The following is a 15722-nucleotide window of genomic DNA, read 5'->3' as shown; positions in this document are numbered from 1 at the left end:
GGTACTGGCGTCACGACAAATAACACCAAGGGACCCAGCCGCCACAAGCACCCTAAACACCACTGCCATCAAGGGCACCTCGACCTCCATCTAGGCTGGTGCTTCCCTACCACAGAGTGTGCCCCGGAGGATTTCGTGCTGTCTTCCTCAACACTGTGCTGCCAGCCCAGGGAGGCTTTCTGCTAACCGTGAGTAAACCGATGAACTGTGTTATTATTTGGCCCCTTATCGGCCCACCATGAACCTCAAGTGTTGCCCCTGCGGTTCTGGCTGGCTGCAGTTTGGATTAGTCAAGAGAAGTGCACAATATAGGACAACATAGCTGATTTACAATAAAAATTCGCACATTCATCTCACTTTCCTATTCAGTTATGTTGTCCTAGATTGTTCCCTTCTCCAAACTCTTCACCCTTTTTTTTAATAAGCCTGTGAGCGTCTGTTCATTGGTCTTCTTTAGTGACATGTTTAACATATGGAATTATTTACAAAGCCCTGGTGTTTGCTGAAACTGCTTTAAACTATAAAGAAAAGTTTTCAAGAGCGTTTCTCTCTTTCTCAGGTCTGAAACAATACTGAGGAAGAAAGGAAAACTCTTGAAAGCTTGTCTTTTAAGTATTAGGTTAGTAGAATAAAAAGATATCCCTGCATACCGCAATACTCCCGTATTTTGTAATATTATTTATATATACTTATTTCGTTTTTTTCAGTAGTATGATTAAGTGGTGAAAAATATGAGTGCCCCCCCATTTTTGACTGTGGTATCTTATGTGCCCCCCCCCTACATATTGTTCCTAGAGTCGCCACTGTGGGGGAAGTGGGGGGGGGGGTGTCATGGAGGCAAACTGCTTAATGAAGCAATAAAACAACTAAATAGCAAGAAGCATCATCCAGCAGCAGCTCGAAGAGAACCGCCCCTGGCTCACATAGAAGAGACAGTCACAGTGCAGACTCACTGACAAACTCTGCTGTCTGAAGCTGGTAAGGTAACCTGCTGCTCTGCAGAATAGAGTGAAGAGGGGGCGTGTCTGAAGCTCTGCAGCAGCCGGCCTCATGTGACTCAGAGGGCCCACCAGAAGGGTACTGCGCAAGTGAAATGACAGCAATGAGTGCTTCCATCTGTATTGATGGAAGTGCTCGTAGCAGCTCAGTGGGCCCCCTCAGGAGCAGTGGGCCCCGGCATTTGCCCGGGTTTTCCGGGTGGTGACGCAGGCCCTGTGTCACAGAAACCATGAACCAGACGTACAACAAGGGATAAGTGAAAATAAGAAGGCTTTATTGAAAATAAAGCTGTAAAGCAAAAGTCCAAACGGATGGCGAAACCGAAGCAGAGTCTTTGCGAAGCCAGAGGTCAGGAACCAGAAGGGTAGTCAGACGAAGCCAGCATCAGGAACCAGCAGGGTAGTCAGACGAAGCCAGGATCAGGAACCAGCAGGGTAGTCGGACGAAACCAGGATCAGGAACCAGAAGCAGCAGCAGTCTAGAAGCATGTGAACACAGGAGGACCAAGCAAGGAACTGAAGCCACAGACCTCCTATATATATGAGCTAGGCATCCAGCTCCTCCCAGTGGGAAGGAGGAGCCGCAGGGTGGGAGGCTACAAGAAACCCAGAAACCAAGATGGCCGCCAGCACATGTCAAACGAAGGAGAACAGCAAGAAGGTAAGACCATGACACCCTGACTGGAGGTACATTAGGCGGTCACTGGATACAAATTTTACTGTAGGCCAGTACAGGCCACAAAAGTTAGGCATTCACCTGACAGAAAAGAACAAGTGATTATGTGGCTGGAGGTACATTAGGCGGTCACTGGATAAAATTTTTAATGTAGGCCAGTACAGGCCCCAAGAATTAGACATTAACCTGACAGAAAAGAACTTGTGAATATGTGGCTGGAGGTACATTAGGCGGTCACTGGATAAAATTTTTACTGTAGGCCACTGGAGTACAGGCCCCAAAAATTAGGCATAAACCAGACAGAAAAGAACTTGTGATTATGTGGCTGGAGGTACATTAGGCGGTCACTGGATAAAAATTTTACCGTAGGCCAGTACAGGCCCCAAAAATTAGGCATTCAACTGACAGAAAATAACTTGTGATTATGTGGCTGGAAGTACATTAGGCATTCACTGAAAAAAAATGTAACTGTAGACCACTGGAGTAGAGGCCCCAAAAACTAGGCATTCACCGGACAGAAAAGGCCTTTTAGGGTCCATTCACACGTCCGTAAGTGTTCTGCGGATCCGCAAATTGCGGATCCGCAAAACACGGACACTGGCAATGTGCATTCTGCAATTTGCGGACCGCACATCGCCGGCACTATAATAGAAAATGCCTAATCTTGTCCGCAATTGCCGACAAGAATAGGATATGTTCTATTTTTTTGTGGAAACGGAAGCACGGATGCGGAAGTGCGGATCCGCAAATGAGGATACGGACAGCACATTCCGGCCCCATTGAAAATTAATGGGTCTGCACCTGTTCCGCAAAATTTTGCGGACGTTTGAATGGACCCTTATGCCGATGTATATACATAAGACAAGGACCATTCTTTGTTCTGAGTGGTGGCGGATATGTGTGGGCTGGCATGAGGAAATTCAATTACACGTGATCGTCACAGATGTTGAATTCCTCCGTGAACCATGCCTCATTCATTTTTAGAAATGTGAGTTAGTCTACCGAGTGCGCTTATCGGTCACGATCCCCACTGCTGCGCTGAACGTCCTTTCAGACAGGACACTCGACGAGGGGCAAGCCAAGAGTTCCATGGCAAATTGTGCCAGCTCTGGCCACAGGTCAAGCCTGCACACCCAGTAGTCCAGGGGTTCCTCGCTTCTCAGAGCGTCCACATTGGCCATAAACCCGATGTAGCCGGACACCTGCCGGTCTAGGCGTTCCCGTAGGCTGGATCCGGATGGCGGCTGTCGATGGGTTGGCTGCAAGAATGATCTCAACTCCGAAGTGACCAACACATCTTCAAACTGCCCTCTTCTTGCTGACACGGTAGGATTGGTACCTGCACCTGTTTCGCTGTGAGTGGAAATTTCTCTGCCAGCACCCACAACAGCAGAATGCAGCATCTCTCGCAGCAAGGCCTGGAAATGCTGCATTCTGCCAGCCCTCTGTGCTGCTGGTAACATGTCCACCATTTTGTGTTTTTACCGGTGGTCTAAGTACGTTGCCACCCAGTACTAGTCCTTGCCCTTTATGCTTTTTATATGGGGGTCCCTCTTCAAGCACTGGAGCATGAAGGCCCCCATTGCACTAAATTGGAAGCGGTGGAGCGCCCTGGCTCCTGCTCATTGCCCAGGAGAATGTCGTCCTCGGTCTCCTCCCCCCAGCAACAGACAACACCAGGGATCCCCAAAAAGTTTAAAGTCCCCCTCAAAGCCTGATCTTCTTGCTCCTTCTCCTCCTCCTCCCCCCAGCCACCATCCTCCTCTGACTCCTCTTCAGACTCCTGCTGACTTGTGTTAGATAGAGTAGCCCCTATGAGAATTCATTCAGCTTTGCGACTTTCTAATCTTCCTGCTCCTGTTCCTCCACGGCTTGATCAATGACACAACGCAATGCACGCTCCAGAAAGAATGCGTAAGGTACGATGTCACTGATTGCACCCTGTCTGCGACTGACTAGTTTGGTGATCTCATCAAATAGTCGCAGAAGTCTGCATGCGTCGCGCATGAGCAGCCACTGGCGTGGTGAAAAGAAATCAAGCTCCCAGAACCTGTCCTGCTGCAGAGTTCGTACAGGTAGTCTTTAACGGCACATTGCTGCTGGAGCAGCCTATCAAGCATATACAAGGTGGAGTTCCAGCGCGTCAGGCTGTCACAAATCAGACGTCTGACGGGCAGGTGGTGTCGCCGCTGAACATCAGCAAGGCGATGCATGGCCGCGTAAGATCTTCTAAAATGCCAGGAGATTTTCCTGGCCTGCCGCAAGACGTCCTGGACCCCGGCGTATTTGGCAAAGTTCAGGATGTGTTCCATGCATGGCATGTGTGTCAGTTTGCCCTGTTTCAGTGCGCTCAGCAGATTGGCGCCGTTGTCGCACACCACTTTACCAACTGTCAAATTGAGCAGGGTTAGCTACTGATCGGCCTGTGACCGCAGAGCTGAAAGCAGTGCAGGACCGGTGTGGCTCTTGGCTTCTAGGCACAACAGCCGCAGCACAGCATGGCAACTTCTCACCTCATCGAATAGGTTCAGGGGAGCTTGGGGAGTGCAGCGGAAGAGGCGGTAGCAGTGGAAAAGGAGGAGTCAGCCGAGGAGGAGACGGAGGATGGAGTAGGAGGAGGAGAAGAAGAGGCAGACCTGCATGCAATCCGTGGCGGTGACATCAAATCCACACGGGAGCCACGGTTTACATGCTTGACGGCTGTCAGAAGGTTCACCCAGTGGGCAGTAAAAGTTATGTACCTTCCCTGCCTGTGTTTACTAGACCACGTGTCTGTGGTCAGATGTATCTTGGCACCGACACTGTGTTTCAGAGATATATTTACTTGCCGCTGAACGTGGCCATATAGCTGTGGGATGACCTTCTGGGAGAAATATTTCCTTCCGGGGACCTTACATTGCGGTGTGCCAATGGGCACACATTTTCTAAAGCCCTCCGTGTCCACCAGTTTATATGGCAGTAGTTGGTGGGCTAACAGTTCCGACAAGCCAGCGGTCAGCCATTGGGCAAGAGGGTTATCCGGCGTCATTAACTTTTTACGCTCGAACATTTGGGCCATGGAAGCCTGCCTTCTGCCAGATGAACGCGGTGATGGCACGGTGGAAGGTGGAGTGGAGGACAAAAGGGAGGAGAGAGGAGAAGGAGAAGAGGCAGGACGTGGAGCGCCGGGAGTGTGGCTTTGTTAGTTCTGACGGCGTTGCTCCCACTGGACTTGGTGATGGGAGGCCGGGTGCCTTCTTAAGGTGGTCGTCCCCCTAGGTGAGTGTTGGGTTTACCGGGATTGATGCGTTGACAGCACAGGCTGCAGATGGCAACACTATTGTCAGCAGCTGACACGTTAGAAAAAGCCCACACTGTGGAGCCATGTGCCGGTGTCCTGGGAGTGCCAAAAGTGACCGTGCATGGTGGATGACTCGCTCCAGATACATTTGCAATCTGCTTTTTGTCTCCTGTGCCCTGCAAGCTCTGCCTGCTTCTCCTCCTTCTCCTCGTTATCTGCTGCTCTGTCTCTCCATCTGACCTCCTCTCCTCTTCCTCTCTTGTGGGCATCCAAGTGAAGTCCACGTCATGATCGTCACCTTCACCACTACTGACATTTGAGATCTCGGAGTGGGCAGCAACAGCGGGGACCTCCTCTCCATCAGACCGCTGGGTGGCGACTGTTGCTGCCTCCTCTTCCTCATCCGATGCCAAGAATGGCTGCGCATCCGTAATGTCTGGGAATGGATGGGAAAATAATTCCTGACTCGAGTGGAGGGGCTATGGTGGTGGTGGTGTATTTTGGGGTGCACACAGCAGGAAGTGAGGAGGGTGCAGATACAGAGGATGAGGAGGGGACAGAAGTGGAAGGGTGAGTGAGCCACTGAACCAACTCTGGTGCGCCCTTTGAAGTAATCGCACGTGCCTTCTCCAACTTCCCACTTAGGCTCTGGCCTGGTGCACCTGAACGATCCCTGCGGAAAGGCTTGCCTCTTCCTCTGCCTGTCATTTTCAAAATGACCCTGTGTTTAAGTCCCTAGAGAAGAGAAATATTTGTGAAAGCAGGTATATCGCAGGCCTCAATTAATATTTGGTGGAAACAGGTATATCGAACCCCTTAATCAGTATTTTGTGGAAGCAGGTATTTCGCAGGCCTTAATCAATATTTGGTGGAAACAGGTATATCGAACCCCTTAATCAGTATTTTGTGGAAGCAGGTATATCGCAGCCCTCAATCGGTATTTTGTGGAAGCAGGTATATCGAACCCCTTAATCAGTATTTTGTGGAAGCAGGTATATTGCAGGCCTCAATCAATATTTGGTGGAAACAGGTATATCGAACCCCTTAATTAGTATTTTGTGTAAGCAGGTATATCGCAGCCCTCAATCAATATTTGATGGAAGCAGGTATATCGAACCACTTAATCAGTATTTTGTGGAAGAAGGTATATCACACCCCTCAATTATTTTTTTGCCACAACAGTTATATCACACCACCCTGCTTATTTGGGGCAACAGGTATATCGCAGCCCTCAATCAGTATTTTGTGAAAGAAGGTCATTGGGGCAATTTGGTATATCACACCCATGGCAATTAGTTATTCCAATAGCGTTTGTCCTTCTATATAGCTGGGGTATCACAGCAAAACCGCACACAACTGCTGCACCTATCAATAGTACACCTATACCAGTCCTTAAAAGGACTTTTGTGGCCCTATTAGCTAGCGTTTGGTGTCCCTAACAGCCTGTCCCTGCTCCACAAAGCAACCTCTCCCTACACTGGCAAAACACAGAATGTAAAATGGCTGCCAGATCGGATTCTTTTATAAGGTGGGGGTGTGTCCATGTGCTGAAATGTCTCAATTGGCTGTCCGGTCCCACCTGATGGATGTGTCATGGGTCAAAGTTCGGCACAATGCAAAAGGATATAACGCCGACGGACATTGCGATATGTTCGCATGTTCAGCGATTTGCGAACGCGCAAAGTTCGCCGCGGAATGACCACCGGGCGAACCGCAAGGCCATTTCTTATTGCAGGATCTTAGCAGACTCTGATCAGCTATGCCACCATATGGTGTGTTTTTCCCTGTAGAACAGTGGCCCTGCGAGCTCTGCCTGCTTCTCCTCCTTCTCCTCATTATCTGCTGCTCTGTCTCTCCCTCTGAGCTCCCCTCCTCTTCCTCTCTTGTGGGCACCCAAGTGAAGTCCACATCATGATCGTCACCTTCACCACCACTGACATTTGAGATCTCGGAGTGGGCAGCAACAGCGGGGACCTCCCCTCCATCAGACCGCTGGGTGGCGACTGTTGCTGCCTCCTCTTCCTCATCCGATGCCAAGAATGGCTGCGCATCCGTAATGTCTGGGAATGGATGGGAAAATAATTCCTGACTCGAGTGGAGGGGCTATGGTGGTGGTGGTGTATTTTGGGGTGCACACAGCAGAGAGTGAGGAGGGCGCAGATACAGAGGATGAGGAGGGGGCAGAAGTGGAAGGGTGAGTGAGCCACTGAACCAACTCTGGTGCGCCCTTTGAAGTAATCGCACGTGCCTTCTCCAACTTCCCACTTAGGCTCTGGCCTGGTGCACCTGAACGATCCCTGCGGAAAGGCTTGCCTCTTCCTCTGCCTGTCATTTTCAAAATGACCCTGTGTCTAAGTCCCTAGAGAAGAGAAATATTTGTGAAAGCAGGTATATCGCAGGCCTCAATTAATATTTGGTGGAAACAGGTATATCGAACCCCTTAATCAGTATTTTGTGGAAGCAGGTATTTCGCAGGCCTTAATCAATATTTGGTGGAAACAGGTATATCGAACCCCTTAATCAGTATTTTGTGGAAGCAGGTATATCGCAGCCCTCAATCGGTATTTTGTGGAAGCAGGTATATCGAACCCCTTAATCAGTATTTTGTGGAAGCAGGTATATTGCAGGCCTCAATCAATATTTGGTGGAAACAGGTATATCGAACCCCTTAATTAGTATTTTGTGTAAGCAGGTATATCGCAGCCCTCAATCAATATTTGATGGAAGCAGGTATATCGAACCACTTAATCAGTATTTTGTGGAAGAAGGTATATCACACCCCTCAATTATTTTTTTGCCACAACAGTTATATCACACCACCCTGCTTATTTGGGGCAACAGGTATATCGCAGCCCTCAATCAGTATTTTGTGAAAGAAGGTCATTGGGGCAATTTGGTATATCACACCCATGGCAATTAGTTATTCCAATAGCGTTTGTCCTTCTATATAGCTGGGGTATCACAGCAAAACCGCACACAACTGCTGCACCTATCAATAGTACACCTATACCAGTCCTTAAAAGGACTTTTGTGGCCCTATTAGCTAGCGTTTGGTGTCCCTAACAGCCTGTTCCTGCTCCACAAAGCAACCTCTCCCTACACTGGCAAAACACAGAATGTAAAATGGCTGCCAGATCGGGTTCTTTTATAAGGTGGGGGTGTGTCCATGTGCTGAAACGTCTCAATTGGCTGTCCGGTCCCACCTGATGGATGTGTCATGGGTCAAAGTTCGGCACAATGCAAAAGGATATAACGCCGACGGACATTGCGATATGTTCGCATGTTCAGCGAATTGCGAACGCGCAAAGTTCGCCGCGAAATGACCACCGGGCGAACCGCAAGGCCATTTCTTATTGCAGGATCTTAGCAGACTCTGATCAGCTATGCCACCATATGGTGTGTTTTTCCCTGTAGAACAGTGGAAACAGTGCAAAAAGCAAAAAACCTCTTTTTATGACGTATTATGTGCCAAAAAAAAAGTTAAAATATAATAAAATACAAATATAATGAAAACAATAGAACAACACAAATGCCCATGGCAACCAAGTCTTCATCGTTATCATCCCTTTTATGTGAAACTATACATATTAAATATCAAAACAACTGAGACAAAATAGGGAACTCATTTTAATTATTTCTTTTGGTCTCAGCTTGCATATTTCAAGAAAAAAGAGCTATCATTTGTCACATAAAAAAGTCACAAAAATTATTTTGGTAATCCAAGAAATAAAAATGTTACAGACATTAAACCAACATATGTACTAAACCACAGAAAAGTGTCTGGGCAATAAGGCCTTTTCAGGCCTGGTCATTAAGGGGTTACTATTCACATTTATGCATAAAGTCAGGTATAAATGGCCTATAGCCTACAACATACTGCGTACAATGAAGTCTATAGAGGGGTCATATCATAGGCTGTAAAGCATGTGTATATATGTATGTGATCCTGAAAATAAAAACACAGTGGGGCAGATTTATCCACATATTTATGAATGAGAATGGATGGGGCATCTATTCCGGCCAGATATTTTGTTTGTCTTGCTTGATGAATAAGGTGCTCATTGTATGGGAGAGAGATACTGGCGCTCTGCTCTCATGGTGTTCCAGCATTAAAAGGGTTACATGAGAATGACATTGATAGGTCATCAATGTTTTTTTGGTGGACATTGGTTCATCTACATGAGAACCACTGATCCTTCATTCTGCTGAACGCTGAGGGCTCAAGGGGTCAGTACCCAACTGAGAATAGGTCTCTGATGTTTTACTCTCCCAAAACCCCATTTGAGATATCTTCCTCAGTGTCTTTAGGAGGACATCTCAGCATGGTGATTAAATTGGCATGGCAGATACATTGCCAACTTTTGGCAAAATCTGCACCTCTGAGGCTGGGTTCACACGGGCGTTGCGGGAAAATGTGCGGGTGCGTTGCAGGAACACCCGCGATTTTTCCGCACGAGTGCAAAACATTGTAATGCGTTTTGCACTCGCGTGAGAAAAATCGCGCATGTTTGGTACCCAAACCCGAACTTCTTCACAGAAGTTCGGGCTTGGGATCGGTGTTCTGTAATTAATGCTCACCACAGGACCTGTGGTGAGCATTAATTACAGGTAAAGGACCTTTGGTGACGTCCATGATGATCCATCACCATGGTAAAAGATCATGTGATGGATCATGTGATGACCGGAGTGACGCCACCAAAGGTCCTTTACCTGTAATTAATGCTCACCACAGGTCCTGTTCAGCAAAGGAGACAGAAGGAGATGCCGGGCTACGCGATCAAGTGGACTAAGGTGAGTTAAATTATTATTATTATTTTTTTAACCCCTCCAGCGCTAGTTTACTATGCATTCTGTATTCAGAATGCTATTATTTTCCCTTATAACCATGTTATAAGGGTAAATAATACAATCTACAGAACACCTAACCCAAGCCCGAACTTCTGTGAAGAAGTTCGGGTACCAAACATGCGCGATTTTTCTCACGCGAGTGCAAAACGCATTACAATGTTTAGCACTCGCGCGGAAGAATTGCGGGTGTTCCCGCAACGCACCCGCACATTTTCCTGCAACGCCCGTGTGAACCCAGCCTAAGAGCTCTGCTTTCCAGATCACAGCTATTTAGGAAGCATGGTGGTATGACAATCCCATTAAGAGCCATAAAATGGTCTGATACTGGCTGTCGAACATTTTTGGGAACTAACACCAGACGTAAATTAAAAAACAGAAGAGATCTGTATCTGTCCTTTATACTTTCTCTCCTTTTATGATTGTCTCCTGATTTTCCAAAACTGCATCAGGAAACCTAACAATAATCATAGTAATATTACATGATCTGCCTTATACAGATTAAAACCAGGCAGAGCCAAGTTCACGGTTCCTCCACGGCAATGCACACAAGCTATTTGGCTCCATAGCGCTATACTGCCTATTTGTGCTGTCATACAGACCTCTATGGATGATATTTATACTGAGCTATTCTTTCTTACAAACAATGCTTCTAGGTAAGGATACTTCCATATATAAAATACATGTCATGGTTGGTACATAGTAAGTGACATTTCTCATTAATACTTGTGGACATCATGTAGCAGATAAAGAGATTGTGCCAAGTATGAAAGTTACCCCCTATTCCACTATCTGATTGATGGGGCGTTGACCACTGAGACTCCCACTGATCCACCCTGATGGAGTGGTAGGTTGCATGCTTGGTGTCCCACACCATCAACATGGGAACAAGAGATCCCCATTCTCTATAGGACATAGCCAAGTGAAGCACATGGAATAAGGGGTAACTTTTTTTACTTGGCAGAACCCCTTTAAAAGGGTTGTCCAAGCCCTAACTCAAAGTTAATAGAGGGCTGGAATGTGTGTAAGAAAAAAAAGGTGCTGCTCACCTAGTCGAAGCAGCTCTGTTCCAGCGTGGATGGTCCTATCCCTGCAGCTTCTAGTCTCCTGTGAACTGGAAGCGTGATGTCCCATCCGTCATAATGTGCACTGCTGCAGCCATTCACTGGCTTCAGCAGTTATATGTGCCCAATTGGACCTTACCGCTGAGACGTCACACTTCCAGTCCACAGGGGATGGGACAGTCTGTGCAGGAACGGAGCTGCTTGGAAAGGTGTGGGATAGGTTATCAATATCTAATAAGTGTGGGCAAGTGTTATCAATATCTAATAATTGTGGGCTCAGCACCCCTCATCCCCACCGTTCAAAGTGTAGTGGTCATGCCTAGTTACTGCAGCTCAACTCCCATTCACTTTAATGGGAGATGAGCTACAGTCGGACCCTCACGGATAAGATATTAATGACTGTCTTGAGAATAGATCATAAATATCAAGAGCCTGGAAAATCCCTTTAAGTAATTTTGAGTTAGGGGCCAGACAATCTTTAATGATCTAATAATAACCAATAGCCTCCTCTTTGTTCATGAGAATATCATATACTTACATCAGAATTAAAACGAAGCTGGCAGACATTGCAAGAAATGACTTGTTTTTTCTTTGGTGGAATGGAAACACCAAACGTATGGTTTATTACTGCTTTTTGCACAGGATCCATCTAGAAAGAGAGATAATAGAAATAAAAAGCGCTGTCTTGCATCGTACGTAAAAAGCCATATTTTGCTGAATGTTGGAAGAAACAGTTCATGTGCCACGAAAGAGGTGAGATCTCCTCGGTTGTTGCTAGGTAGACGAAGTTGTATAGTGCAAACATAATGTATACCCTGTTGACCGCAACACAAGGTGCAAAGTCATATGAGTTAGATGTCTATGTCCATCTGGTCTAATTGTAATGGTAATGGCAGTACTGGCTGTAGGCTATCATTGCACATCCTACGAGTAGTCTAGGATCACCAAGTTACCACCGAAATCCATCTGTCCAGAATATTCTCAGACAGGTTTTAAAATATAAATCTAGTCTAAATTTTACGATTCGCTTTCAAATCGATGGAGATATTCACTATTACTTATTTTTTTTATTTTTATTTTTTTAAATCTTTTTCTTTTTCTTTTTAGTAAGCTTTAAGATCCGGACATAACCAAAGCATGTGCCGGAAAACTGCCCGCTGTTCATCACACCGTGGGAACTTAGAAGATTCTCTTATTCCACATTTAATAAGCCAGCTCGGCATGATATACACTCTGTGTCGAATATTAAACTGTACCAAAATGTGATTTGCATTATGCGAGACTAATCTTAATTAGGCATATACATTGCCCCATTCCTGTGAAGTGACCCTTGGACAGTCAATTCCCCAAGCCTTCTGACCTGGGGAAACGACCTTGTTAAAAAGTTATCTAACTAATGATTTATATAATTGGGAGATCCTGCCCTTCTGGCCTGAGGTCCCTATCAAAACGTTCAGATATGTAGAAGTGTCTATCTCCAATAAAGAGAAGATATTCACTAATATTGGTGCACCATTGAGTGGTCCTTCAACATGGAACTCTAGTTTATTGTTTGCAGTCCTCTTCCGCATAATGGATGCTGATCAGGGAATAAGACTATGCCTTTAGTGGGGGGCAAATAGCCTGTACTCACCCCTCTTTTTCTACCACTTTCAGAAAGTTTTCCTCAAAAAGTTGTCAGTGGCTTGATAAATATGGCTTGAGCAACAGAAAACTGTCATCATGTCGCTGATGAATGTGCCCCAATGTGTGCTAGGTCACATAACTAAGATGATATTTTATTTCAGAAGAATTTGATAAGGCTGACAGCGTATAAAAGCAATGATAAAGGAGTTTACTTGTCTTATGATTATGTCATTCCATAATCTGTTGCTCCTAATTTCTTTTACCTAGAGTAGTAGAAGCTTTTCATATTGCACAGATCTCTGGCTGACAGGGTATAAATCGTCGAAAATTGAATAACATGTACTCAGTATAGTTGTCGTGCTTTGCAAATAGAATTGTATTTTTGGAAATTCTAGAACTAAGGGGCACATTTATTAAGACCAGCATTTTAGACGCCAGTCTTAATAAAGTCCCATAGCTATCGGAGGATCCACCGAAGTTATGAAGAGGCGCCGGCCACTCCATAACTTCGGCGCATTCAGCGCCAGTTCTAACTGTAAGACAGCTTCCGAGCTGTCTTACATTTAGACCATTTTCTGAGCCTGAAACAGGCGTAGAAAATGGTAAATGAGACGGGCCTGATGGCCCGTCCCTTTCCCCGCCACGCCTACAATTTTAGACCTGGCACGAGCAGGGCGAAGTCGCAGATTGTGGTGCAACTAGCTGTTACTCTGCAATATGCGCTAATTTAGGCGTATTTCAGAATGATGAATGATCCCCTAAAAAGTTTGTATTCAAAAATATATCCACCCTGAACCCGTGAAATCTCAGTGTCAGTTAAGCCCCTCTCAAGTAGGTTTTTCATTTGACCAAGTCAAGATCAATGAAACTAAAAAAGCTCATAGAAGGTAGGGTTTGTGTGGATTTTAATAGTTTAATATATATATATATATATATATATATATATCTTATCTGCAATCTGGTTGTAGAATCTATTTAATCAAACTTTCAAAAAAGACAAACACATCATGTTTCGACACAATCTCCCTGCTTTTCAAAAAACACTGTCCATCTGTCGACAATGTTTCGTATTCTCTCATTAAAAAAAATATTTTAGGGTGAGCTGAGAGCCACAAATGCACCGCTGTCTTCACCTTTTCATCAGATATGAATTTTCATCCTTGTAGGGCTTCTTTCAGGGGACCAAACAGGTAATAATCCGTCAATTGTCTATACTACGGAATCAGTTCACGTGCACTCTCAGTGTTGTCATCAGTCGTGGACGGACATCCTGCTCCTTTTTCATGGCTTGCAAAAAATAGTCAGCACCTGACTTCCAGTTCGTCGGCACGGGAAAGGAATCACTCCAATGGAAATGTAGCAAAAAATCCTATCAGACTCTCTTTGTCTTCAAAACATCTCTTTCTTTATTACATCATACATATTGAGGACGCGTATCGGCCCGTCCAGTCTTCATCAGCCTTTTTATAAAAATTTTTTAAAGGGGGAGTATCAAGGGCTTGATGTGGTCAGGGTCATCCATCATTATTTACTCCAGAAACTGGTTTGAATAATGACTGAAATTTACAGCAGCTTCGAGCTGCAGTAGATTTTATTGCATTGCCCATAGAGCTAGAGGAGAAATGTAATTCGTGATGAGGCCTAAGCCTTGTCAAGTATGACATGCCTCCTCCGGCTATGCAAGCCCCATCAAGACCGATGTGTGCTGCACCGGTCTTGATGAATCACAGCCAAAGTCTTCAATAAATATCGATACCATGCACACCCTTAGACCACACAAAAACCAAACCACTGCACGCTGGTCTTCTTTCGTCCAAATCACAAGTTAGGCAGCTATTGTTTCTCACACTGAAGTCATAAATGAACTGACGTAACACGTTCAAACCTGCACAGTCGAAAAATGTATGCATTTTTATTTTCTAAAAGTCGATTTAAATAAATTATACAGTCACAGTGCGGATAAGTAGATAAGCAGAAAGGATTATTATTCCCATAGAGACATTTATGGTATATTGGTAGGATATGCCAAAAATGTCCAATAAGTGCAGGTCCCACCTCTGGGAACTTCTGCTATCTCAAGTAAATAGAGAGCAAGTTGCAAAAATGCGACCACTGTAAATTCAACTCTATGGGACTTCCAAAAATAGTGCTTGGCTATTCTGGAGGTCCTATGGCAGTGAAATGAGGAGTGGCCACGCATGCACAACTTTTAAATCCATTCAGTTTTTGGAACTCCCATAGTATTGAATGGAGAGGTGCTGTGCATGCGAACTCAGCGTCCTCTTAACTGTATATTGTGTCTAGGAAAAGAAGCATTGGAGACCTGACATCTTTAGAAGCCCTCTTTTCTATCTTGGATATGAAGCTATACTCCATAATACTAAGTAGTAAGAAACACAAGTAGCGGCACTAACCATCATGTTCACTTTGCAGCTTTATTGGAAATAAAAAAGGGATCGGACACAGGCACTGCAGAAAAAAAATCCGGCAACAGCCGTTTCGCGCACCTTGCGCTTTGTCTAGGCTTGACAAAGCGCAAGGTGCGCGAAACGGCTGTTGCCTTATTTTTTCTGCAGTGCCTGTGTCCGATCCCTTTTTTATTTCCAATAAAGCTGCAAAGTGAACATGATGGTTAGTGCCACTACCTGTGTTTCTTACTACTTAGTATTTATATGTATCTATTGAGCAGAGCACCACCTAATATCGCTATTGATCTAGTGCTGATAAGGGTCTATCCAGATTGATCGGGTAGTGTCGGCTGTGTTTTTTTTTCTTGATAGACTTATATTCCATAATACTTTCCATATTTCTTTTTTTTTTATTTACTTTATTTAAATATGTTCACTTTAAAAACATCAAGATAACAATTCCCCATCCGATACCCTCGATTAGGGGTTTGTTTACACACATATACATAATATATACAAAAAAATTACCCTTTTTTCCCCTTCCCCTCGCCAGAGAAGGCAAGACAAATCTAAAAATAAAAAATAAAAAAAACAACCCTCTTTCCATATTTCTTAATAGATATGAGCGAAGCGAGCTTTGGATGCTACATCCAAAGTGGCTTCGCTAAAAAAAATTGTTATAATACTGCACGGAGATTCGTCTCCGTGCAGTATTAGAATGTATGGGCTCCGATAAGCTATAGTCGCGCGAGACTTCGTTAAATAACTTCGGTAATCAATTATTACAGTAAAAAAAACACTTCAAAACTTGGAACCAAACTCGGC

The 15722-nt window shown here is 45.0% G+C and overlaps 1 protein-coding gene across 2 annotated transcripts in view; it reads right to left on the bottom strand.

The window, feature by feature from the left end:
• The window catches only part of ZNF385B (zinc finger protein 385B), a 728692-nt gene that overhangs the window by 138855 nt on the left and 574115 nt on the right, over window positions 1-15722 (bottom strand). Inside the window, exon 6 of one of the 2 annotated variants that reach the window (XM_040440755.1) lies at window positions 11402-11512. The exons of the other annotated variant lie outside the window; for it this stretch is intronic. Coding sequence (XP_040296689.1) covers window positions 11402-11512 — 111 coding nt within the window. The remainder of the gene's footprint in view (window positions 1-11401; window positions 11513-15722) is intronic. 2 annotated transcript variants of the gene reach the window in all.

The sequence above is a fragment of the Bufo bufo genome, chromosome 7, assembly GCF_905171765.1.
Source record: "Bufo bufo chromosome 7, aBufBuf1.1, whole genome shotgun sequence".
In the NCBI taxonomy this organism is placed as follows: Eukaryota; Metazoa; Chordata; class Amphibia; order Anura; family Bufonidae; genus Bufo; species Bufo bufo.
The sequence above is the reverse complement of the archived record's forward strand: the minus strand, read 5'-3'. Positions and strand labels throughout refer to the sequence as shown.